This window comes from Gallus gallus, chromosome 4 (genome assembly GCF_016699485.2).
Source record: "Gallus gallus isolate bGalGal1 chromosome 4, bGalGal1.mat.broiler.GRCg7b, whole genome shotgun sequence".
Taxonomy (NCBI): Eukaryota; Metazoa; Chordata; class Aves; order Galliformes; family Phasianidae; genus Gallus; species Gallus gallus.
In genome coordinates, this window is record NC_052535.1 from 2,382,773 (window position 1) to 2,406,799 (window position 24,027).

Here is a 24,027-nt window from a genome sequence, read left to right on the forward strand (position 1 = left end):
TGGGAGGCAGCTGTGTGGGGAGGTTTCTGCCTTAACCTTATTCTTGCTGGAAGCGAGAAGAGCCAGTTCTTTCTGAAGGCACATTTGGCTTCTGTGGCTGTTAGCTGCTTCTCACCAGTTTAGCTGGTGGTCTGTGTGTAGGTCATGGAGGGTAGCACGTGGGGCTCAGCTCTTCCCCATTCCTGCCTGTGGGTGCAGGAAGCACTGCCTGCAAGCCCTGCCATGCTGCTTTCTGCCTGTGGTATGTTGGCGTGGGTGCCTCATCTGACTGCACGGCATCTGGGTGAGGCCCTGCAGAGCCCTGCTGCGTTGTGCTGGCAGCACCCCGGGGCTGGGCTGGGCAGGCTGGTGTGCTCCTGCTCCCCTCTTGTCTCAGGATGCTGTTTTTGGCTGCCCCTGAGTGCCACGGGCAGCCCCTGCCCCTTCCTGGGGGGTGGCTGTGAGTCCCTTTGTCTGCTCACCGAGCAGCTGCTGGGGATGCTCTGTCTTCTGCCTCCCACCTGTGCTCTGCCCATGGGAGGTGATGGGGCTCCAAGGGCTGATTTGGGGCCGCTTCTGCAGGGCTTTTGGCTCCCTTTCTGGGCTGGAGCTGCCCGTACTCCCACGTGGCGCTGGCTGAGCAAGTGCTGCTGCTGCCTGCCTTCCTGCAGCTCCTGTTGGGACACGTGCTTGGATCCAGGCCTCGCGTTGGATGAGATGAGGACGGGGCACCGTGAGGATGAATGGGAGCCGTACGGGAGGTGTGGAAACGAGCGGGCGGGTCTGTCCTGGCCCCGTGTCCCAAAGCATCATCCGGAGCGCTGCTGTCGTACAACGACTTCTGGGAACAGGCGAGTCCCAGTGGCTCAGCCCACTGCCGAAATTCTGGGTATTTCAGGGGCCGGGCATTTATTTCACCACAGCGCCGGGCCGGGAATGCCCCACCGCTGCCCCATCGCAGCCCCCACGGCGCCGCTGCCCACGCGCCGCAGGGAGTGAGGCTTCAGCGCGGCCGTGCCACGTGGCGGTGGCAGCCCGGGGCGGGCGGGGGGGCGGGGGGGCAGGAAGCGCGACGGGTGGCCGTACAGCCGACAGCGAGGCTGCAAGGGGCGACCGTATCTACAGCGTGAGTCCGTTTCCTTTCTTACGGGAGCAGCCGGGGGGTATGGAGGGCACCGTTCATTCATTCGTCCGTGCGGAAACAGAGATCCGCTCTTGCGTCATATCCAAAATGCCGCCTCGCCGTTCCATTGCGTTTTGCTCACGGGTTTTCCGAGCACGGCCTTTTGTTTCCCCAACCTCCGGGGCGAGGCGAGTCGGGGCGGGTGGGCGCCTGCCGGGATCCGCAGCACCCTGCCCCGCTGCGGGCCCCCCCCGGAGCTCAGCGCCGTGCACGGGGGGTGGCCGCCTCCTAGAGCCGCCGCTGAGCGAACGACACAGCGGTGCCCGATTGCATCAGAGAGCTTTGCGGGGTGCGCCGGGGGGGAGGGAGGGCTGCCGGGAGCCTCGCTGCTGTTGTAAGGAAAAAGCGGCGTAGCTTCCAGCAGTTCTCCGGAGCCGGCTCTTCCCCATCCCCTCACCGCCTGTTGCTGTCCGTTCTCCTGCCGTACCGGAGCAGCGTGCGCCCGGCCGGGGAACCGTTGCCCGCACAGCACGTGGCTGTCGGGCTGAGCCCCACTGCGCCCGCCGGGCCGAGCTGTGCCCCGCGGCGTACCCCCACACCTCCGAGCAGCCCCGAGCAGCCCCGAGCAGCCCTGAGCTCTGCCCCGCCGCACGTGGGCTCTGGGAGACCTCAGCCGCCTTCGGCCTGGCCGTCCGTGGGGCAGCACCGCACAGCTGCCGCTCCGCGTTTCTCCGGGGGAGCGGGTCGGGGCATCGCAGGGATCCCGGTCACATCTGTTCTTTTTTTTTCTTTTTTCTTTCTTTTTTTTTTTTCCTTCCCTAAATCCGCGATTTGGGGGCACTGGTGCACGCAGGACGGACGGCCCGTGCTGTTGGGCGCCGCTCGGGGCCGGGATGGGCGCACGGGGCGGGCTTCGCTTCCACTCACGAGGGCGGTGCCGGGGCGGAGCGCGGTGAGACGGGGAGCTTCTCCTCGGCGGGAGGAACTGCTCTGCTCCCCAACCGTGCGGGCGGCAGAGCCGGGGAGGAGCGCGGCGAGACCCGAACCGAAGCGTGCCGGTGAGTCGCTGCGGGCCGCGCGTTTCCGAGCGCAACCGGCGCCGCTTCCATCAGCCGCGCGGTGGGGCGGAGGAGCGGCTGCTGTCGGTGCGCGCCCGTCCGAACGGCGCTGTTTCCGCTCCACGCCTTCCCGCGCTTTCTGCGCCGCTCCACGCGGGAAAATGAAACGTGGGAGTTCCATGCCGACACCGCGAGGAGCGCCTTTACCGTACGGGGCGGCGGAGCGGGCAGCCCGGGGCGTGGGGGGTTCCGTGCGTGGGATAGTCAGGACCCGCCTTTATAACGTGCTGTAGGAACCCGCGGTACGGCTGGGACTCCGTGAGCCCCAGAGGTCCCCTCCAAGCCCTGAGATTCTGTGGTTCTGCCGACGTGTTGGTGGGCTTAGAATAGAATCTCACTCAGAACCGCAGAATGGCCCGGGTTGAGAAGGACCACAGCGATCGTCTGGTTTCAACCCCCTGCTATGTGCAGGGCTGCCAACCACCACACCGGGCTGCCCAGAGCCACATCTCTCACTCTGTGCCCGTTCCCTTTGGGCAGCTCTGTGGGCTGCTCACGATCCAGAGCATTTTGGGGATAGCTGAGCGTGGGGCTGGGGGTGTGGGCTGTGGCACGTTGACCCACGCGCAGCCCTGGGGCATGGGCTGTCCGTATGCAGGGGATGCGTGCTGGGAGCCTCACGCTGTGCTCACTGCGTGTCTGGCCATGCAGCCCCAGCGAGGGTGCAGCGCTGATGTTGGAAGGAACGAATGTGGCTGTGTGACTCAGCCCGGCATGCTTTGTCTACCTGCCATTGCTTCTGCGCACACCCACACACCTCGCTGGGAGGGTCGTTGCCAGCAGTCAAGTTTGGGCCGAGGGATCTCTGTGTGCCAAACGTGGGGAGTTGCTCAGAGACAGCAGGGCGAGCTGTGGGATGTGCCCAGGCCCTCGGGGTTGGGACCACACAGTGTTTGCTTAAGGAGCCCATTTCGTGCCGTGGACTCGCTGGGTTTGTCTCCAGCTCGCATTCCTGGTGGAGGGGCCGTGCAGGTGGGCGTGCAGCCCTGCGCTGCTCGTCTCCATCCCAGTGATGTGCCGGGGGCTCCATGCCAGTGGGTCATCCAAGGGACCGCTGCTCCCGCGGGGTGGCGGTGGCATTGCTGCATGGCTTCAGCTCCACGAGTTTCACGCTGCTCCAAAACTTCTCTTGCAGGGCTTCTGAGCAGCTGAGCCGGGAGAAGACAAAATGTTTGGGGGAAAAATGAGCAGCCTTGGGAAAAAGCTGATCCGTCGGCGCGTGGTGGATCTGAGCTCCGAAGAGACGCGCTTTGCTCGCTGCCTTTCCACGCTGGACCTCATCGCCCTGGGCGTGGGCAGTACGCTGGGTGCTGGTGTGTATGTGCTGACAGGGGAAGTGGCCAAGGATACTGCTGGCCCATCCATCATCCTCTGCTTCCTGTTGGCCGCGCTGTCATCGATACTTGCTGGACTCTGCTATGCCGAGTTTGGAGCCCGTGTCCCCAAGACTGGCTCTGCCTACCTCTACAGCTACGTCACGGTTGGTGAGATATGGGCTTTCACCACCGGCTGGAACCTCATCCTGTCCTACGTGATAGGTACGTGGCTCTGGGGAGTGTGGGGCTGACGTATGTCCTGGTGAGCAGCACCATAGCGGGGCACGGGGGCAGGATGTGGGCTGGGTGCTCTGGGGATCCACGTGGCTGCGTGATGGCGTTGGTGCTGCTCTGCCTCGGCTTGTCTCAGCGCTGCCACGTGCAGGGCTCGGATCGATAAGCAGCTTTGCTGTTGGCCAGGCACAGCCAGCGTGGCCCGAGCCTGGAGCGCGGCGTTCGACAACATCATCGGCAACCAAATCTCCACCTTCTTCATGAACAAGACCGCGCTGCACCTGCCGGGGGTGCTGGCCGAGCGCCCGGACTTCTTTGCGTTGATCCTGATCGCGTTGCTCACTGGTGAGTGTGTCGGAGCGGCTCGGTGGCACCGCGGTGATGCAGTGCAGGTGCAGCCCGTTCACCCCTCGGTCCCCAGCACTGCTGACCTTCGGCGTCAGCGAATCTGCCCTGGTGAACAAAATCTTCACGGCGGTGAACCTGCTGGTGTTGGCCTTCGTCTTCATCGCCGGCTGCATCAAGGGAGACATCAAGAACTGGCAGCTCACGGTGGAGGATTACATCAACCTGACGGACTCAGACGATCCAGAGGAGGTCAGGTGAGGACAACGAGCGTGCCACGATGGGGTCTGTCCGTTGGTACGTGGCACAGGGCTGGTGCTGTGTTGTGTGTTGATGCCCCAACCGCTGTCCTCCCTTCTTCCAGAATAAAATCCTTCGGCTCTGGTGGGTTCGTCCCCTTTAAGCTGGAAGGGGTCCTGATGGGTGCTGCCACGTGTTTCTATGCCTTCGTGGGTTTCGACTGCATCGCCACCACAGGTAGAGAATGCCTGGAGCGGGGCAGCTGGTGGAGCTGCTCTGGGAGGAGCGCAGTGCTCCCTGCTGCTGTGGGAACAGCCCGTCCCCAGCTGCACCGCACAGAGGGCCTCAGCTGCCCATATCAAAGGCTCCCTGCGAGGTGTGGTGAGAACAGGGCTGCAGGGAGCCTTCCAGCTGCAGAGCCGAGTGCTGGGAATTGCTGCTGCTTCTGCTTATTTCCTGGCCTTCAGCAATATTAGGTTTTTTTTTTTTTTTTCTTAAAATGTCTGTTCTGCATGAACTTCGTTGCTCTGGCGCGCAAGGAGCCCTCTTCATTTCCTCTCCTTCCCCCAGGACTCTGCTCAGCAGGTTGCTGGTACAGGCTGTTCTGCACGGCCTCTGTGCCTCCCTGCAGCCTCCTCCGCTGGCTGCAGAGCCTCTGGTGGGGAGCGCAGTGCTGCAAGGAGCAAAAGCTCAGGGCAGAGGGCACCGTGGGTGCATTGCTGCATTGCTACACTAGTGCTTATGCAGAGAGCTGGATTTACCAGGAGCTGGAGCTGCAGGCTGGGGTGTGGGGCTGGGCACGGTCGCAAGTATGGATGGGGACGGACTCTGCCTCTTTCCTCCACACAGGGGAGGAAGCCAGGAACCCACAGCGCTCCATCCCCATTGGAATCATCGTGTCCCTCCTTATCTGCTTTGTGGCCTATTTTGGGGTCTCCGCGGCCCTCACGCTGATGGTGCCCTACTTCCTGCTGAACAAGGAGAGCCCGCTGCCTGAGGCTTTCAAGGCGGTGGGCTGGGAGCCTGCCCGCTATGCTGTTGCCATTGGCTCACTCTGTGCACTCTCCACCAGGTAGGATCGACTTCTCTTTGTGGTGTCACCCGGCCCAGCGCAGGGTTGGGGATACCTGTCCCAGGCTTTGCCCTGTGTGACTTCCGTCCTTCCCCTGGCACAAGCCAGTCCCTTCCCTCCCTGGCTGCTGGCCCTCTGGCCAGCCCTGAGCCACTTCTCCCCACGGCAGCTTGCTGGGCTCCATGTTTCCCATGCCACGTGTGATCTACGCCATGGCGGAGGATGGGCTGCTCTTCAAGTTCCTCTCCAGAATCAACAGTCGCACAAAGACTCCTCTCTTGGCCACCATCACCTCAGGGATGCTCGCAGGTAACGCTCCTGGTGGCCATCTTGTGCTCAATCGGCGTGCAGCCCAGGGCTGTGCTCATGCTTTCCGTCCTTGTTGCAGCGGTGTTGGCCTTCCTGCTTGACCTGAAAGACCTGGTGGACCTGATGTCGATCGGCACGCTGCTGGCTTACTCCCTGGTCGCTGTGTGTGTGCTCATCCTCCGGTGGGTGCCACCTCTTATGCCTTGTTCCCTTCACCACGGTCCCTTGGGTGGATGCACCTTGTAGACAGCATGGGGCCTGTGGCCACGGCTCAAGCCATGAAATGGAGGCTGCTTGGGGCCTCCAGGCTCACCATAGAATCACTGAGGTTGGAAAAGAACGCTAAGATCCCCAAGTCCAACCCCAAAGCACCCCACCATGCCCATCACCACGTCCCTCAGTGCCACATTTCCATGGTTCTGGAACACCTTCAGAGATGGTGACCCCACCAGTCCCTGGGCAGCCTGTGCCATCCATGGGACTGCTGCTTCCCAGCAGGGGGCTGGAGGAGGAGGAGGGGAACGATGGGTGCTATTGTAGCTCTGGGGTTGGAACTTCCTCGCACTGCGCTGCAGTTCGTGCAGCACTGAGCAGGTCTGCTGTGTGCAGGTACCAGTCTGAGCAGCTGAACTCCCCAAAGGCCATGGAGATGCTGGAGCTGAATGGGAATGAGGAGGAGAGGGTTGTCATGAACCCAAACATCGCTGCCACGGGCACCAAACAGAAGGAGACGCTGTCCTTTGCAGCACTCTTCAGTCCATCTGCAGACACTCCCACGGCGCTCTCGGGGCGCATCGTCTACGTCTGTGCCTCAATCATGGGTGAGTGAGTGGGAGGCAGCGGCTCCTGCATGTCCTGCCACATCGCTGGCTCGTTGCTGTGCCAGGGGCTGGGGCATGTTGGTCCCTGCAGACCTGGGGAGCTTTGGTTGATGCATCAATGGTTTCATTGTGTAAGCAGAGCAGGGCACCCCAGTAGGGTCTGGGGAAGCGCCAGAACTGGGTTTGAGCCCAGCTGAGAACAGGCTTCCCTCTGCTTGCCAGGCTGGTGAGTTCCTCCTGGTAAAGTGCTTCCCTGAGGCCTTGGGGTGGGTGTTGGAGGACCTGTATGTGACCACGAGGAGGGGGTGGCTCAGTCCAGCAGCCCACAGAGCGGCAGGGAGGTCTGTGCAGCACGGTGATGGGCTCTTCTCTTGCAGCTGCGCTGGTAACGGCCATCTGCGTGGTGCTGACTGTCGGGGCGAATGCGCTGAAGGAGGGCAGCGAGGTCTGTATCTTGGGCCTGGTGGTGCTCCTCGTGTTTCTGCTCATCGTTACCATCATCATTTGGAGGCAGCCACAGAGCAATGTGCGGCTGAACTTCAAGGTGAGCGCAGCCTCCAAGAGCTCTGCACCTCTCTGCACCCAAGGCTGGTGCAGGATCCAGGCACGCAAGTGGCAAAGCATTCTCTAGCTTGGCCAGGTCCCTTGGGCATGGCTAAGGTGGCACCTCTTGTCCCTCGCAGGTACCTTTCCTCCCACTCCTTCCACTCTGCAGCATCTTTGTTAACATCCTGCTGATGGTGCAGCTGAGTACCGGCACCTGGGTGCGCTTTGCCGTCTGGATGGCTGTGGGTAGGTGTCCCAGAGGGGAGTGTGGTGCCCCGAGCCTTGCGGGTATCTCATTTCTCCGGCTTCTATCTGTTGGTGGCCTGGGGAGGCTGTTTCCTCCCATGTGTCTCATAGCAGGAACTTTTGCAGGTTTTTTGATATACTTTGGCTACGGCATTCGGAACAGCGTGGAAGGGAAAAATGCAAAAGAGCTCCGAAGTTCCAGGACTGAAAACCCTCTACACCACCCGGGGATGGAGCTCAGCCCTGGGGCTGCTGCAATCTGAGAGAGGTGGTGGTGGTGATCAACATCAGTACTCGGAGGACTGTCAGTATTGGGACCAAAGACTGCTCATCACAGCCACCCTGTGGGGCCTGAGCCCAGACTCTGCCGTGCGCTGCCCTTTCCCCTCACCGAGCAGCGGTCGTGGAGAGGAGACCCCGGGCTGGGGGAATGCTTGTAGCCCGGGGGCTGCTCCCTGCGTTCCCACCCCGCCGAGGGGCATTGACACCAATACGGCCGTCCCAGTGTGAAAGCTGCTGTCACATCCTGCTCCTCCTGCCCACGAGACACTCCATGTGATGGTACTGCTGTATTTGTGTCAGTGCAGTCATGACTGAGATTGGAAGCGCCTCATCCTGGTACTGCCCAGTGCCCCACAGCCCCACTACGATCCCATGCCCGTGCTGAGCCCTGTGCTGCTGGACTCATGTTGCTTGGTGTGAGCATCACACTCAGCTGCTTGTGATGATGTCTGCAGTGTAGACATGAGTATCCAACCTTGTATGCCTTGGCACAATTGGGGTTTTAGTGTCAGTTTTTATACTTATTGCAGTCTAAATGGTTTGGGGTTTTTTTTTCTTTAACTGCTTGGCTCTGTTGGTTCAGCTGCATCTCACTTCAATGCCTGCGTCCTGCAGGCTGAGCTGGGGGCTGGCGTCAGTCTGTCCTTGTGTCTTTTGCCACCACGGGCACACACCGATGGGAAGCAGTGCTGTAGGGCGCCCAGCCCCATGCTCCTGGTACCGGGGTGTGGGCCAGCAGCAGGCTGGGCCCCGTGCCATGTGGCAGTGTGTCATCGTGTCCCAGCGCTGCTGAAAAGACCTCAGAAATAGCCTCTGGGGCTCCCGCTGGGCCTGCAGGGGAGGCACGGCCAGGAACTGGGCCGCATCCCCGGGAGAAGATGATTTCCCAGATTCCGGCCTGGTCTCAATCAGCCCTGACAGATTATTTTGTGAAATAAATAAACTAATTTAGGGCAGATGGATCTTACGTGGGTTTCCTCATTTCCTGGCAGCGGAGCGGGGTCAGCGCTCGGCCAGCAGGGAGGGCCCCATGGCTCAGCCCCAGGGCTCCGCGGGGAGGAGAGGGGCTGCCACCCCACTGCACCCCATGTCCTTGTGCCCCGCGTCCCTGTGCGGGCCCATGAGCGCGGCACTGCCCACAGTCGCCCACGTGGGCCATGCTGTTCCAGCCCCAGGGCAGCATGGAGCAGCCTTCCGTCTCCTTATCCAGCCAGCAGATCGCTGGGGAGGCGGTGATGAGGCCCTGGAGCCTGAGCAAGCTGAAGGCCCCAGAGAAATGTCTGCGCCGCTCCCACTGCTTTAACCGCTGCCTCGCTGGATGAGATCCTCCTGGAGGGATGTGGTGCTCCATCACATGGAGGGGAGCTGGGGAGATGCTCCTTAGGGGCTGAAGGGATGAACTTTGGCTCCTTAATGCCAGGGACGCCCATGGGGCTTCCCCGGAGCACGGCACTGCTGGATGAGCCCTGGAGGGGCAGTGGATGGGGAAGTCCTGGCTGAGGCCCAGCTGCAGCACAAGGGGTCAGGGTGTGGAGAGCAGAGCTTGTGGCTCTCAGCCTCCCTGCATGGCTCCACCCCCACTCCCCTGCGACATTCATAACCCAGCGTGCTGCCACGTGTCCACGCAGACCCCAGCTGCCTTGGGGGACACGGGGCTCGTCCTGTGCTCCGGCTGATGTGTCCATCTCGGTATGCTGAGGGCGGGATGGGAGCAGAGAGCTGAGCGGTGCAGGGAGCTGGGGCTGTAGAACCTGCCCCATAGGCACGGGGTGGCCCTGGCACGTGGAGGAGCGATGGCGGATTGAGTTTTAGATGGGGTGCAGCAATCCACCTCGGAGTTAACACAGGCTGCCTTGTCCTCGCCGCACTGTGACACCAAATACTTCAACTCAGGTGTAGCCCTGGAGCTCATGCACCTTCCTCTCCCCTGTTGGAACAGTGGGACAGAGCTGTCGTCTCCCTCTGCAGGCAGCAGGTACTGTCACACCTCCTCATCCTCCCCGCGGGTCACCGGGTGCTGCAGCTGCGGGGTGGGACGTGCCCTGTTGGTGGGGCTGAGCCCTGGAATGCAGGGGATCCAGGTCAGAGCAGCAGGACTTCTGGTGTGATGGAGGAAACTCATCCACTCGTGGTATTCCTGCAATACTCCTGCAGCACCGCCGGCCACTGCCATCCAAAAGAGCTGCAAGAGATCAAAGGCTGGGGTAGATTTCTATCATCTCTAGTTAGTCACACAGCTCCAGGCAGCAGCTTAAGCGTGCACGACCCAGCAGCTGGTGAGGGGCCACGTGCATGCGATAATCCCCCAGCCGTGAGCCGCAGCAGGTGGCTGGCTCTAATCGGGCAGGCTTAATGGTCTCCTTGCTTTGCCTTTGCAGGTCTGGAAAGATGACTCGCTGCCAGGTGGTTGCCATCCTTCTGCTTTCCTTCCTTCCCAGCACTGCAGCTGGGACTTCGCTTCCCACCCTCGTTCCCCGGTCCACGCTGCAGCTGGGCAGAGTGCGGTTCTCGGCACGGCCCGTGCTGGAGTTGGCTACGCGCTGTGACGAGGTGTGTGTCCGGAGGGAGGCCGCCCTGCTCCCCCAGGACTTCCAGGAGTACCTCTTCTATGAGACACTGTATGCCAACGGCACCCGCACCCTCACGACAGTGGAGCTGAGCCCCGGTGAGGGCGGCACGGAGAGGAGGTGGCCGAAGAGGCGCACGCGGCGCAAGCGACAGATTTACGGCACGGATGGGCGGTTTTCCATCAGCGGGGATCACTTCCTGATGGATTACCCCTTCTCCACCACAGTGAAGATCTCCACGGGGTGCACGGGGGTGCTGGTGTCCGAGCAGCACGTCCTCACGGCTGCCCACTGCGTCCACGATGGCCAAGACTACGTGAAGGGTGCCAGGAAGATCAAGGTGGGCTTCCTGACGCCGGCCAATGGCACGGGGCGGCCGGTGATGCGCTGGGCTCGTGTGCGGCGCACGCAGGTGCCCAAGGGTTGGATCCGGAGCCTCAACTCCATCAGCATGGACTACGATTACGCCCTTTTGGAGCTGCGCAGACCACACCGGCGCCCGCACATGGAGCTGGCGGTGGCTCCGGCGGCGGAGGAAATGGCTGGGAAGAGGATTCATTTCTCAGGGTTTGACAGTGACCGGCCGGGAGAGCTGGTATACCGCTTCTGTGGGGTGGAGGATGAGACGGCACACCTCATCTACCAGCACTGTGATGCCAGGCCTGGCGCATCTGGCTCTGGGGTGTATGGCAAGGTGTGGGATCCCGTGCGGCACAAGTGGGAGAGGAAGGTGATTGGCATCTTCTCTGGGCATCAGTGGCTGGAAGTGGGGGGGGAGCAGCACGACTATAACGTTGCTGTTCGTCTGACTGCTCCCAAGTTTGCTCAGATTTGTTATTGGATCAAAGGGGACTATAAAAGCTGCCAGAATGAATGAGAGTCGGAGCCTTCCTCCTCCCCTCCCCAGTGCAGACGGTTCTGAGTGTGGTCTTCGTGAGTGAGAATGAGGCTGAGGAGTGAGAGGAGGAGCATGGCCTGCCAAAACTGCTCTGCTGCTAAACTTCATTCTGTCATGGAGTAATAGGGTCTCTGCAAAGCACATGGGATCCAGTGGAGAGACTCAGCTAAGCCTGAAGAGCGTGTAAGCTCCTTTGGTGAACTCAGCATCGGAGTTCTTTGCTAAAAGAGCCAGACCTGGGCTGCAGCAGGTTAACTGCTAGTAGCTCTGAGAAGCAGCCACAGGCTTGCTGCCCAGCTGCACTGTTTCCCTTGGGTCACTTCAGGTGTCTCGGTTTGTTGGCTGTGCTGCCCTGCTCGGCACTGCCCCAGTTCTGTGAGGACAAAGGACTTTTTCTTCTAACGGCGCCTTTGTGTGCCTGATGAAAGATGCCTGAAAAGCAACCCTGGAGCCTGAGGTTTTTGGGCACAGTGCTCTAGCAAGGAGTACAGTCAGGGCAGGAGGGGCTGCTCCAGCATGCTGGCAGCTCTGGTCTTTGATCACACCCCTGGCAAGGGTGGCTCTTCTGACTGCTGCAGTGTGGTGCCATGTAGGTACCTACATGCCGCAGCACAGGCTAAGAGCTGGGATTGCCTACCTACTTGTAAACCTTCTCATCTCTCTTTGGTTCCCTGTGGGATGGGTGGCTTTAGCAGGAAGGAATTTACTGCAGCTGTAGTATTTGGGATGGATTCTTTTAAGCAAATACATGTATTTGAATAAATGTCAGCACAAATCTCTTGGCAAATGTTATGCTGAAAGGGAATGGTGCACAGCTTGCCAACACTGGGACCTGCTGAAGGAGGGAGGTACTCTCCCTCCAGGCTGAAATGAGCAGGACATGTAGACCTGTGCAGAGAAGAAATTGTAGTATCTTGAAAAGCAGAGACAGACATGCCTGCCACAGTCATGAAACAGCCCACGCAGTGCTCAGCTGAACAGATTTCTACATGTTCTGTAACACACGTAGGAATTACATGACCAACAGGCCATATCAGGAGCAAACTGGGAGCTTGCCTTGTTTCCCTAACTCATATACATGAGATTCTGTTGCTAATAGAAGAGTTTTACAGCAGATTTCCTTGTCTTTCTCACATTTTCCCTTCTGCTAGCTGTTTGCCCAAGCAATTTTTCTTTGTAATCTATATCCTCCCCGCAGGACCTCATGTGATGCTGCTTTGCCAGGCTGGGCAGACAACTGCTTAGATCTTTCCCTTTAAATTCAACATCCTGCTCCTTTTCACTGCATCTCAGGGGCAGCTCGTATCACAGGCCTGTCAACTCTGTCATTTCTTCAGTCAGGTGAGGTCTAAACATGCAGCTCCTTCAAGACTTGTGACAGCTGTCAGAATGCAGCAACCTGACTTGCAAAACAAGCAAGTAGGAGACGTTTCAAGACATTACTGCTACCATTCCATTCTCCTCAGCTGTGAGAGTTAAAATAATTTAAATTATATGCCTGGGCTACACATGGGTGTGCAGTAGAACAGTATGTATTATCTTGGATGAGACAGTGCATGAAAAATCATGATTACATACTACTGGACAAGGAGCAGCTACTATTATTTACATCATTCTAAACCAAATTAGTCAGAATTTAATTTGTCCAATGAAATCACTAATCCTGGCTGGGAGGTTTTGGGGGACAGATCAGTGGGGGTTTTAGTCTTCTCTGGTCTCTTGTTTGGACCCTAGGAAAAATTTAAGAGCATCAGCCATGCTTCTCTTAAATGGGGAAGAAAGTCTACCATGAACATAGGGAAGGGAGTTTCTGGTTCCTTCTTCTCTTAAATGCACATTACACTTTTGCATTGCTTCATATATGTCTCACACTGTGGAGCAATTGACAAGATCACAACTTTTCCCGGAATCTGTTGGTATGAAACATAGGGACTTCTTATTCAGATCAGCTGTACACTTTCTAAGCAGTTTCCCTCTGATATCAGCCATCAGCTATTGCAAAGCAGAAGAGAAATAGCTACTAGAAAGAGGGAAGCCAACAGAAATACAGGAAGACTTGTGCCCTCCTTTAGTATGCTCTCCATTTTGTGTTTGCAAGTGACAGCAACTTAAAAATACCATCAGGAAATGTTCACTCCAGCTCTTGCCATAGAGCCAGAGGTTATGATGCACAGATTGCAGCAGGTATAGGACTCACTGTTTATTTAAAAAATTGAAAGAAACTTTTAACAAAATCATGCCGAACAGTGAGGATCTGAAAAAGCAGGCAGCACTGGGGCATCATAAAGAGAAAGGCTCTGCAGGCCCTGACCAACCCAAGGGCTAGATGTACAGGCAAGCATCTCCAAGTGGACAGCAAGACCTTGCTCAGCTTCTCTCATCCAAACAGTGAAACTGCTTTGTAAGCAGATGAGCTTGTAAATTAGAACTTTGAAACTTCTGTGCATCCCAACAAGGTGCCCAGGCACCTAGAGGGCTCCAACAGCGGCACAGTTCGCAAAGTTCCATCTGAGAGCAACCACAGCTGTAATCATGGCTTGGAAGAAGCCAACCGCGTAGCTGTAATGCAAAGAGAACATCCTAGCATGAGGTGCATGTGACATGCTGCATTTCTTCTTACCAGAATCCTGCAGAGTTGTCCATTTGTTTCCCTTGTTGCCCTGTATCAGCACAGAACATCCTCTCTAACCCAGAAGAAAGGGGGAATGAACACATGTATATCCACAGTCTAAGGAGGGTCACCTTTTGCTGGAACTTGGATCTCACTCCCTACCCCAATCCAAAATGCAAGAACACTGCTAGCTCAAGGAGAACAGAGCCCTCTACGAGCTAGAACTCATGAGGCAATTAATAGACTGCAGGCTGTTGATTTGCCTTCTGCATCTGTATAATCTTGCCAAAACCGCCTCTTCCCACATCGTAGTCTGTCCGGTATTCATCTCGCACCTGGAGCAAGGCAGTAACACATGTATTAGCATCACGCTAGGCTTCAGAATCATCACCATTTCCTTGCTCAGTAGGTTGAGAAATGAAGTTTAGGTGAGAAGCCCTTTGACTCAATTTGAAATCCCTTCAAACAATCCACCAAACAGATGGTGCATGCAACAAATGAAGATACATCTGCTGTCTGAGGTCTTTTTAGAGAAGAAGCAAAGATCCCAAAATATTTTGATTCAGCTTTGTCATCCAGCTTCCTGAATTGCTTTTCCAACTTTCTGAATTGCTAGGCTTGGCCTCCAGAGCATTTCTCCCTTCCCCAGCCCTCCAGAAATCTGCAAGGGAAATTTAGCTTCTCACAGGGCAAACTGATGGATCATGAGATTGATCTAGAAGTTGTGCCCCCTCTCCATTCAAATTCTGCATCATTTAAAGAGTTAACACCCTGGAACAGGGAAAATTCTGCTTGTACTGTCAGGAATTGTGGAGTCCTGTCCAGCTGTAGCCATAGTTACGCTTCCAGCTCTTAATACCAAGGTAGCACTAGTTACCAAATTCACCTAAAATTCATTGCTGGGTCCTTACCATCTGCACTTTGTTCCGCATGAGACAAAACGAGCAAAACAGCACTGCTCTAGGGGGATTGTATTCAAGGTCTGAGCTGGTATTGCCTTTACCTGTCCACCAGTCTTTCCTCTTCCATACTGCCGTCCCTCCTTGAATCCTGCATCCCAGTCTGTCCGAACAATGCGGTCATCGAGCCGCGTGCCATTGATAAATCGCATTGCGTGTTCAGCATCTGCTCTCGTGTAATACCTGAAACATGCTATAAGGAAAACTAAACGTCCTATTTTGCTGCCTGCAGGGGGAAAAAAACCCAACAATAACAAACCGTTGTATTTAAGAAGAAGAAGAGCCTTCCCTGCCTTCCAGCCTTTTCTACTTTTCCTGCTCTTTTCTATGGGATCAAAAAGCTGCACTCGTATAAATCCAAGCTGAAAATAGCTCCCACTCTTTCCTCAGGTTCTGACTGTAATGTTAGTACCTGTACAGACAAGAAATAGCTTTGGATCACTTATTTCACAAGTAGATAAAACAAATTATTAAAACCTTGCTAAGGGCAAGAAACCTGATGCTTTTTTATACCATATTAAACTCAACTGAATTTGAGCAGGAGGCACCGGCCTCACAGGAGAGCTCTGCAGAGACAGCTCACAGCACGACGTGTATGAGCGCATTCCCTGTGCTTGGGAACAGCGCCACAAATCGCTCTGCTGGTTCTGCAGGTGTGAAGCCAAGGTGAGAACGTGAACACGTGCCCTTAGCTTGGGCCATGCAAAGGCTCAGCATCCATGCAGGACTTTCACCCGTGGCAACGCAGTGCAGTTTGGGTGGTGGTGGGAATGCAGGCAGCAACGTGCCTGGAAGGAAGCAGTGTGAGCTTCACTCCTTCAGGGTTTCTGACAGCTGAGCTTACTGCAAACAGGGATCAGAAAGGATACTCCACGAAGCAGAAGCCACAGGGTGTTTTCTTGATCTTGTCCAGCCCCATGACGATCCTCTTGACATCACCACATTTGGAGAAGAGCTCCTGGATCTGCTCTTCGGTGGTGTAGAAGGACAGGTTGCCCACGTACAGCGTGGAGGAGATCTTCAGGAACTTCTCCTGCAGCTTTTTGCTCCCCTGAGGGCAAAGCCGAGCACAGGGCGGGGTCACACCCCAGCAGGGTCACATCCCCGCAGCTCCGCCCCCAGCGGTGCCCTCACGGCCCCGCCCCGTCAGCAGCCCCCGGCCCGGACAGGCCTCGCCGCCTCAGGCCCCGCCGCCCCCGCCTCCGCCCCCGCCCCGCGCGCACCCGGAAGTGCTGGTCTCGGTAACGGCTGATCTCGCAGTAGGAGTCGCTGTTGAGCCCGCTTAGCGTGGTGTGAAGCAGCCCCGACATCTCGCCCGCGCCCGGCAGGGCCCTGCTCCCGGGATCCTTCCAGAACCGGCGCGGCGCCTACAGGACAGCGGACTAGCGGGCAGGCCAACCGCCGCGCCCCCTGATTGGCCACGCGGGGCGGAAAGGCGGGGCGATCGCGCCGAACAGCCAATTACCGCGCGCTACTCCGCTCCCGGCATGCAGTGCGGCGTCGCGCGGCGGGAGACGAGCATGCGCTCTGCAGTCCCGGCGCGCTCCCCTGAGCAGGCGGCGCGCATGCGCCCTGCGGTCCTGTCGCTCTCCTCAGGGCGGGCGGTGCTGAGGGACGGTCTCGGCCATGGTGCGCGGGCGGCTGGCTGCGGCGGGAGGTAGCGTCCCTTTTCCATCCCCGCCTAGGGGCTGGGGCTGCGTAGTCGCTCCCTGACCCTCCCCGGCTTGTCTTCCAGAGCTGCTCCGAGAGCTGCTGAGGGAGGAGGCCCCGCCCCGCATCGCGGCCCTCACCGAGGAGCTGTTCCAGGCGGCGGGGGCTCTGTGCGAGGCTGACGGGAGCGCGGCGGAGGTACAGCGCTGCGCACCGCCTCTCCTTCCCCGTGCCTGGGGGGCTCAGCCCCGCCGGCTTGTCGGCTAAGCAGTTCGGTGCTTTCATTTGTAACCCAGCAGCAAAGCGTTGTGTTTAATAAGAGAACTCAGCGTGTTGGTTCCGAGCAAAGTGCTGTGTGTAAAGCTGTGACACAGAGCAGGATGTGTTACTGTGTGTCACAGCGCAGAGTATTTCCTGGCTGCTGCTTGTAAATATCTCTTCTGGAGGCTATGACTGATGGAAAATCCACAGCCCCTTGGGATGGGTTGTTAACAGAGCTTATTTCCTTCATGCAAGGCTGCATCATCTTTTAACAGTAGCTTCTAGTCAGTAGCTTTTGTTCTTTATCTGATAACATCAGAAGTTTCTCTGAGTAGGTACTTAAAACAATTAAGCTACCTAATATTGTTGGCTTGTTGGAGCGTGTCCAGAGGAAGGCCACAAAAATGATCCTGGGGATGGAACGCCTCCCTGTGAGGACAGGTTGAGAGCTGGAACTGCAGCATGGGGAAGGGAAGGCTCTGGGGAGGGCTGAGAGCCCTGTAGGTATCTACAGAGGCTGTAAGAAAGGAGGGGACAGACTCTGAAGCAGAGTCTGCTGTGATGGGATGAGGGGAAACGGTTTCAAACTAAAAGATGGGAGATTTAGGTTGGATATAGGGGAGGTGTTTTTACAACAGGGGCAGTGAGGCAGTGACAGAGGTTGCCCAGAGAGGTGGTGGTGCCCCATCCCTGCAGACACCCAAGGTCGGGCTGGATGGGCTCTGAGCACTGATGGAGCTGTGGGTGTCCCTGCTCAGTGCAGGGAGTTGGACCAGATGGCCTTTAAGGGTCCCTTCCACCTCCAATGATCCTATGATTCTGTGAATACAGGCAAAAGAATTAGTCTTACTATAGAAGCGTTTTCAAATCTACAGTTCTCACAGCTCTTTTCCAGTCCTTTCCAATTGTGCGACATCTGTTTAAAACGTACATAATGTATTCTGAAAGCTGCCAGTGAATCAGTTGTGTTTTGGATGTGGTGATGTGCTGTTGCACAAATTTTGTATGTATGAATGCTTGTGAGAAAACTTCATCCCAGATGGATAGGGCAAATCAGGTCATGTTTTGCTAGGCTTGGAAAAGGACTTGACAGAAACATATGTTAGGCTATTTCAGCAATACGACAGATTAATGGGATTTGTTTAGGAACATATTTGAATGTTTCTGAAGTCCACCATTTCTCGAACAGAATTTGCTGTTTTGTGTAACTTTAAATTGGAGCTGAAGGCGCTGATGGATGACCTGGCATATACGTGCTTGCTGCTATTGATCTTATGATTAATTAGCTCTTTTTAGTTTCAGGTCATGTCAGCCTTTGATTTGCAGCCATGTTCTTTCCTACCTTTGTCATCTCAGAGCCGCTCTCAAATTTACAGAAAATGGGAAATAGTCTTTTAGAAGACTGAGAATATGTTATGAAATGTGCTTGTGAAAAGTGTATGTGATCCCTGCCAACTGCTTCCCAGTCTCTTGGAGTACCCAATCTGTAAAAAAGAATAGTCCAAACTTTTAGCTGTGGCAAACGTGAAAGATGGTCGCTTTTTCAGGAGTGTAAATTTCAGCTTAATCCAAACCTAGGACAAAATGGAATGGAATTCTCTTTCTCAGGTTGAAGAGGGAGCAATAAGCCTGTGGAACTGGGCTGTAACCAAACACACGGGTTCTGTCATCAGCGATGAGCAAAGAGCTAAATGTATGTATGCGTTCTTTGCCTTTCTCAATGTGTTTGTGTGCTGCAGTGTGAAAAGGAAAAGCTCCCTGCTGACAGGTATATATGTAGTGCTGTGGGTTGGTTTGGATATTTGCAGTTAGGGTATAGGCAAAGAAAACTGAACAGCTAGACTTACACAAACAGTTTGGGAAGGATCACCGTGGTGTGGCAGTGATATTCTTTGTGACACAGAATTGGTGTAGATATTTGCATCATTCCCTCTTTCTGTGCCAGAGCATCAAGAAAGAGGTGATGTTTCCAAAGGAAACTCTGCACAGCCTTTTAATGCTATTTTTTTTTTCAATCTGTGAGTGTGTGGACATAACACTGATGTAAATCTTTGACTGTCAATTTCTAAAACGTGAGGTTGTTTTTTTTTTTTAATGTAACTATCTTATCTGTGTGTGTGTACAGAAAAAAATCGAAATGCTTTTTTTCACTGCCCTGCCTTAGCATTTATAGCCTTCTATACAGAGCCATCTATAGCCATCTGTATACAGCTGGTGGGTTTGCTTAGAGCTGGGGAAAAGCAAAGTGAGCTTTTGGTCTCTGCTGTCAGCCAGTTCTTTACGTGGTGCTGCAGGACTGCAGTATCTGGACTACATTTTTGCCTTCAGGGATAGCAGTTAAAATTAAGTGTAATCTGCATCATGTAAGTGATGTCAAGTGAAGGGAAAAGGGTAAGTTTACACAAAATAAGTGATAATTGTTGTAGAACATAATGTTCTCAGATCTTATATCACAGCTGAAGGGCCAGGGAGAGGCTATTTTAAATACATTAAGTGGTGTGTTTTCTATCCTCAGTGTATAAGAAAGGCCAGAAAATACTTGTGCTTTTTACTTTGAAAACGTAAAGATTATTAAACTTGATTTCCCTATTTTGCTGAAGGCTGTTTTGAAGTGCTCAAGACATGTTACTGTGAGCACCTGCGTTGTAATTAAGTCTTTGAATACCGTGTCTTTGACTTAAACTCTCTGTAAAGTGTTTAGTAGACATTTTGAGGAGAATATCTTGGTATCTTGGGATGGATTTCTTTTTTCTTTTTGATGCCTGAAAAGCAATTTTAAGCAGCTTGACTAAAATTTTAATTCTGAAGCTTCCAAAAGTTTCTCTCTCATAATTTTAAAGCATCTTTAGGATATGGCAGGGCCTGACGTTCTCAACAACAACAACAAAAAGGAACTTAGAAATCTATGCGTTACTTTCTTGCAGTGAGATTTGTTGCTTGTAGGCTGGTGTACCTTTGTGAAGGCAGTGATCCTCCAGAGGGAACCATTCGGAGGCAGATTTTGGTAAGGCTGATGGCAGGTGGGCAGGGAAGTACAGCTGATCGCTGTGGGACAGTGAGTGAGATATGCCTGGAATTCCAGAGAAGATATATGCTGAAGGTGGGCCCATGTTATCAAAGGGATGCCTTGCTGAGTCAATGCAGTTAGCACCACATCTCTGTCATACGTTAAAATATTGTAAGAGCAGCACATTCATTTATTTCAGTACCTTACAGTGTTGTAGAGTGGGGCACCATAAGCCTCGTGCTGCAAGTACAGTTCATTCAGATGTGAGAGGCATCTGTGACAAATTTAAGAGCTGGAATACCTCTCTCCTACGTAATATGTGTATCAGTAAGAAGGGATCTAACATTGCCTGTCCTGGAAGTGACTACATTTTCACAAAGCACCGATCATTTCCTCCTTCAGATGTCAATGAAAACTGCTAAAGGGTGGATAGATATTGGTAAAGCTGATCTTGCTGATGGATTCCTAGAGATTGCCATGAATGTAAGTTCTTTTCTGGTTCTAGTTCCTTATATTCACACCTATTTGTGACTTCCATGGGTGATGCTTAAGCTTTGTTTTCCAGAGCATAGAAAAACTGTATGCAAAGTTACGCAAGGAGGGAGATGGTGAAGCAGATATTCATGTGTGCAAAGCTGATGTGGAGAAGGACCTCTTCAAAGTGCTCTCTTATCAGGCTGAATCAGTACGTGTTCCTCCCAGCTTTCGTTTTAAGTCCGTGGGGGGTACGGAGGGAAATTCTGACCCGTTAATTAGGTGTATGAATGCCTGGCACTGCAGGCTTGCTGAGGGATATATTTCCTTTGCTTAGATGTAAGATATCAGATGTGATGTTTGAATTCGGTGTTGCAATAATTTAATGGATTTTAATTTGCCTAATTTATTGCAGTCATTTCTGCTGCATTGTTTATATCTTCAGATATAATCTGAATCTCGTTCAGATCTGAATCTGAATCTCGTTCAGATTTGTTGCTCTGTAATTTGGGTGTTTATACAACAGCTGCCTTTCTGAATCATATGTCAGTTCCAAAGGTGACCTGTGCTTGCCCGAGGACTGGCTTAAAGCCTGGGTCCCCAAAACTGCATTTGCTTAGCATGTACACAGCACGATTGGTCATTTCAAAGCACTCATCAGACAGTGCTGGGATAGCAACTAAATTGGTTGAAAGTCATATGAAGGTGCTGGAGGTAGCCAAGGTTCATGTCTGACAAGAAGATGTTGTGAGCCACATGTTCAGAGTCTTCTCTACCTTACAAGTTTCTTGACTCTTATGAGCAATATAATCAAAGGCATTACTGTTCAATGTCATTGGATAGAAATCTTCCTATACATGGATACCATCTCTTCCATGACCCAATACGTGCTGCTTTTCACATAGAAAGGCTTTGAAACAGTGGGAGAATGGGTATAAAATGGCAATATTTGGAAATAATGAGTTCCATGACATTTGAAATTTTCCTTAAAGTCTCGACCTCTGTCATCATACAACGAGGTAGGAATTATGATTGATGAGTTAAAGAAAGAAGTCTAGCAGAACGTGAGAGAAGTTTGAAAATATGCTGAGTGTTTTCTCGGGGATCAGCAGGGCAGATTAAATTAATTCAAAGTACATCATTCAGAAATTCTGTGTTTTGAGAGGCATTGTCCTGACTTTTGCTGCCTGACTGAAGTTTCTGAGTACTTTGTAAATACTACAGAGCATTATGAACATATGGGTATAAATGTGAGATAATTCAGCTGCTCCCGTTTGCTGATAACAGCACTGATCTCAGTATCCAGAAGGGGAGTATTGTTTTCAAAATCATGAAGAGCTTCCCCAAACAGACCAAATCAGTGGCTAACATTTTTCATTTGACTTCTATTTTATAATGGGGACAAAAGAGGACCTTAAGTTACTGGAGAGGTGTTTCAAGATCTGTTAAGCTGTCCAAGATTTGCTGTTATCTGACATCTGAATGAATCGGTGCCATGGATGTGACCCTTTCACACTACCCGTGGGCTGCAGGGCACTCCTGGATGTCTTTCAGTGTACAAAAATATACTGAATTATTGTAGCACCATAGGGAGAGATATGTAATCTCAAACTTGGCTATACTGAATGCAAAAAAGGCCTGCAATCCAAGTCTTTTTTTAGAGAACCAGTCTTGTAACAAATTTTACAGGCATGCAGTTAACTTACAGATTGTTGGCATGTTCTGCTTTCCTAGGCAGTTGCTCAGGGGGATTTTCAGAAAGCAATGCAATGTGTGCAGCGCTGCAAGGACATGTTGGTGAGGTTGCCAAGAGAGGTTAGTGAAATCATACCTTCTTTATCATGCCAAAGTTTGAAAGTCTGTTTTCCTCCCCATGTATTAAAGACTGACATATGCTATATTCAATTTTGAGAAATATTTTGAGGACTCTGTATGTCTTCTGTATTTCTTTGCCTGTTTGAGGTTTTCTTACTGCAAGTTTTATGTAAAAGTAACAGTTTTTTTTTTTCCTTCAAAGTTTTTAGTTTTTCCATTTGCTCATAGTTCATCATTTGAGATAGAATGATAAGCCCTTCCTAAAGAATGTATGAGGACAGGCAAATCAAGACAGGCAAAAGGATTTCCAAATAGAATATGTCACTACTCTTCTGCAGAGACAGCTGTGCCACTTGATCTTGTGTGTCGCTTCTTTGATTTTACCAGTGAACCTTTGTCTGGAAACAGGTGGGCCCAGAGAGGAGCTGAGCTGCTAGGCTTTTGATATGCAAGTCTATCCTCAGTATTAATCTTCATGTTAATGAAGCTGCAAAGCTATGGGAACGCTCACTGCTCAGAGAGCTGCCAGGTTTATGGGAGTGCTTTACGTTATGCACGATGCCTGAAATGCAGTCATTCACTGTATTTTAGTTATGAGAGCGATCGTTTTTTGTTCGCCCGCACTGAATATGTGCTTTTGTCTCTGGATTGCAATGAGATCAGAAATAAATCACTTTAAAGCAAGATGCTGTTCTACAGCTCTCATTCTTGGCTGAGGGTTTGAATTCCTTCGCAAGGAGCACGTTTTGTGCTTTGAAAAGACAGTTACCACGGAGGCAAAATGGATGCAAATATTAGCAGTCTGTTAGCATTGAAAATGCTTTTCTGTCTCCTCTTTGGACAGCTGCAAACATGACAGTTGCAAATCATTTCAGCTGAAAGACAAGTTGTTATGAACAGATACTGTCAGGCCTGATTGATAAAGCAAAAAGCAACAGTACTCTGAATAACCAAGCATTCAAACACATTTTTCTCCCCAGACTGGTGGCGTGGATCATCCTTTTATAACGCAAAGGTGCATGCTGGAAAAAAGGCTATCATGCAGGAGGTGGAGTTCTATTCATTTAATGATGCAAAATTAAAGCTCGTCAGTCATTTTTGAAAAGGAAGTTGTAACATTCCATTTTCTCCTCTCAGGTTTTATTTTGTATGCTTTGCACAGTTCTGTAGCTTTCAGCTTGGCTTCTTGTGGAACCATTCAGCTTCATGCATTTGAAGAATTCTGATTTGCATGCCCTAAACTGGCTAACATCACTTCACTTTCCCACAGAACAATATGATTTTAGTCATGTTGCATACAACCCTATCAAATAAGGTCAGAAGTGATCGTAGTGGATATATCTTTAAAGTAAGGAGTGTTTTAAAGAATGTGAGACTGAGTGCCATAGATCTAGTGATGTTTGTATGTGAACATCATAGAAGCAGCAACCTTTTATTGCAGACCCGTTACCTGGCAATCCTCTGTTATAACTTTGGAGTGGAAACCTATGACTGTAAGAAGTATGAACAGAGCTCCTTTTGGCTCAGGTAATGTGAAAAGGCAACCAAAGTAACATTCTGCTTTTGTCATGTAAAAATCTACGTGGAGGAGAGGAAGGAGCAAGGGAAAGCAAAAGGTTGATTGGAAATAAGAGAACACAGGATTTTAACTGAACCATACTGGCTGAGCAAATACTCAGTGCCTGTTGTCCTCTCTTGCCTAACTTTTATGTCTGATTTCCACATTGATTTTCATGTCATTAAAATAAAAGCCTTCTTTCCATGTGGAAGTTGTACCCATGGTTCTCCTTAAAGCTCCTTCCAAATAGATTGCTTCTATGAAGAGGCAGCTTATACACAATAGTGATGGAATTGGAAAAAAGTAGAAGAGTTTTTCTGCTTCAAATATATTTATTTTTAAGGGATATTTGAATTTCTCAGAAAGGAAAATTGCTTCACTGACAGCAAAAGCCTTGACTGATGAAAGATTCAAATGTCAAGGTGAGAGATGAGTAGTTAGAGATGGTTTGGGCAGCACCTGGTAAGTACTGTGTTATTGCTAAGGAAGAACACTTTAGGCTGTCAGGAAAAGTATCCTCATACCAAGGACAGGAGAATTGTTCTTATTTCTTCTTGTTCTTTTTATTTTATATATGCAGAAGGGAAACAAATGCC

The 24,027-nt window shown here is 52.7% G+C and overlaps 4 protein-coding genes across 22 annotated transcripts in view; 3 read left to right on the top strand and 1 right to left on the bottom strand.

Annotated features, from left to right (window-relative positions):
- Positions 1-876: 876 nt before the first annotated feature.
- Positions 877-8,593, top strand: SLC7A3 (solute carrier family 7 member 3). Of its 4 annotated transcripts, none has more exons than XM_015278425.4 (12): positions 877-1,105; positions 3,356-3,758; positions 3,957-4,115; positions 4,192-4,372; positions 4,480-4,592; positions 5,205-5,427; positions 5,597-5,736; positions 5,816-5,918; positions 6,346-6,557; positions 6,935-7,101; positions 7,241-7,349; positions 7,476-8,593. In XM_015278425.4, the coding sequence occupies exons 2-12, from the start codon at positions 3,389-3,391 to the stop codon at positions 7,610-7,612; spliced, it is 1,914 nt and encodes a 637-aa protein (XP_015133911.2). In that variant the 5' UTR covers positions 877-1,105; positions 3,356-3,388; the 3' UTR covers positions 7,613-8,593. The 4 variants fall into 4 exon arrangements, with proteins under 4 accessions (XP_015133911.2, XP_015133910.2, XP_046796921.1 ...); XM_015278424.4 differs by lacking the exon at positions 877-1,105 and adding an exon at positions 2,052-2,160; XM_046940965.1 differs by lacking the exon at positions 877-1,105 and adding an exon at positions 2,841-3,254.
- A 660-nt stretch (positions 8,594-9,253) lies between these two features.
- Positions 9,254-11,871, top strand: LOC101748744 (serine protease 23-like). Of its 2 annotated transcripts, none has more exons than XM_004940646.5 (2): positions 9,254-9,606; positions 10,010-11,871. In XM_004940646.5, exons 1-2 carry the CDS (start codon positions 9,542-9,544, stop codon positions 11,073-11,075), a joined length of 1,131 nt encoding a protein of 376 aa, XP_004940703.2. In that variant the 5' UTR covers positions 9,254-9,541; the 3' UTR covers positions 11,076-11,871. The 2 variants fall into 2 exon arrangements, with proteins under 2 accessions (XP_004940703.2, XP_015133916.2); XM_015278430.4 differs by lacking the exon at positions 9,254-9,606 and adding an exon at positions 9,626-9,907.
- Positions 11,872-13,283: 1,412 nt separating this feature from the next.
- Positions 13,284-16,031, bottom strand: LOC422214 (nuclear cap binding protein subunit 2, 20kDa). The gene is made up of 4 exons (NM_001006430.2): positions 15,890-16,031; positions 15,536-15,717; positions 14,711-14,849; positions 13,284-14,042 (listed from the first exon to the last, which is right to left on the bottom strand). The coding sequence occupies exons 1-4, from the start codon at positions 15,974-15,976 to the stop codon at positions 13,944-13,946; spliced, it is 507 nt and encodes a 168-aa protein (NP_001006430.1). The 5' UTR covers positions 15,977-16,031; the 3' UTR covers positions 13,284-13,943.
- A 107-nt stretch (positions 16,032-16,138) lies between these two features.
- Positions 16,139-24,027, top strand: part of TEX11 (testis expressed 11) — a 32,165-nt gene continuing 24,276 nt past the window's right edge. For 9 of the 15 annotated variants that reach the window (XM_040700042.2, XM_040700051.2, XM_040700049.2 and 6 more), the window contains exons 1-8: positions 16,241-16,323; positions 16,402-16,514; positions 18,186-18,270; positions 19,502-19,581; positions 19,987-20,067; positions 20,150-20,269; positions 21,793-21,873; positions 23,315-23,400. In XM_040700042.2, the coding sequence (XP_040555976.1) occupies positions 16,293-16,323; positions 16,402-16,514; positions 18,186-18,270; positions 19,502-19,581; positions 19,987-20,067; positions 20,150-20,269; positions 21,793-21,873; positions 23,315-23,400 (677 nt within the window). In that variant the 5' untranslated portion in view covers positions 16,241-16,292. Of the gene's footprint in view, positions 16,515-18,185; positions 20,068-20,149; positions 20,270-21,792; positions 21,874-23,314; positions 23,401-24,027 lie in introns of all 15 variants that reach the window. The other 6 variants (XM_040700047.2, XM_040700044.2, XM_046940958.1 and 3 more) reach the window with 6 other exon arrangements.

Excerpts from the sequence above, each read along its gene's own strand:
- SLC7A3 (XM_015278425.4), top strand. The coding sequence starts at position 3,389 with ATGTTTGGGGGAAAAATGAGCAGCCTTGGGAAAAAGCTGATCCGTCGG. Across the intron at positions 3,759-3,956 it reads CATCCTGTCCTACGTGATAG|GCACAGCCAGCGTGGCCCGA; the intron begins GTACGTGGCTCT and ends GCTGTTGGCCAG. Across the intron at positions 5,737-5,815 it reads CACCTCAGGGATGCTCGCAG|CGGTGTTGGCCTTCCTGCTT; the intron begins GTAACGCTCCTG and ends TCCTTGTTGCAG.
- LOC101748744 (XM_004940646.5), top strand. The coding sequence starts at position 9,542 with ATGCACCTTCCTCTCCCCTGTTGGAACAGTGGGACAGAGCTGTCGTCT. Across the intron at positions 9,607-10,009 it reads TCTCCCTCTGCAGGCAGCAG|GTCTGGAAAGATGACTCGCT; the intron begins GTACTGTCACAC and ends TTGCCTTTGCAG.
- LOC422214 (NM_001006430.2), bottom strand. The coding sequence starts at position 15,976 with ATGTCGGGGCTGCTTCACACCACGCTAAGCGGGCTCAACAGCGACTCC. Across the intron at positions 15,718-15,889 it reads ACCGAGACCAGCACTTCCGG|GGGAGCAAAAAGCTGCAGGA; the intron begins GTGCGCGCGGGG and ends CTTTGCCCTCAG. Across the intron at positions 14,850-15,535 it reads TGTGGCTTCTGCTTCGTGGA|GTATTACACGAGAGCAGATG; the intron begins GTATCCTTTCTG and ends AGCATGTTTCAG.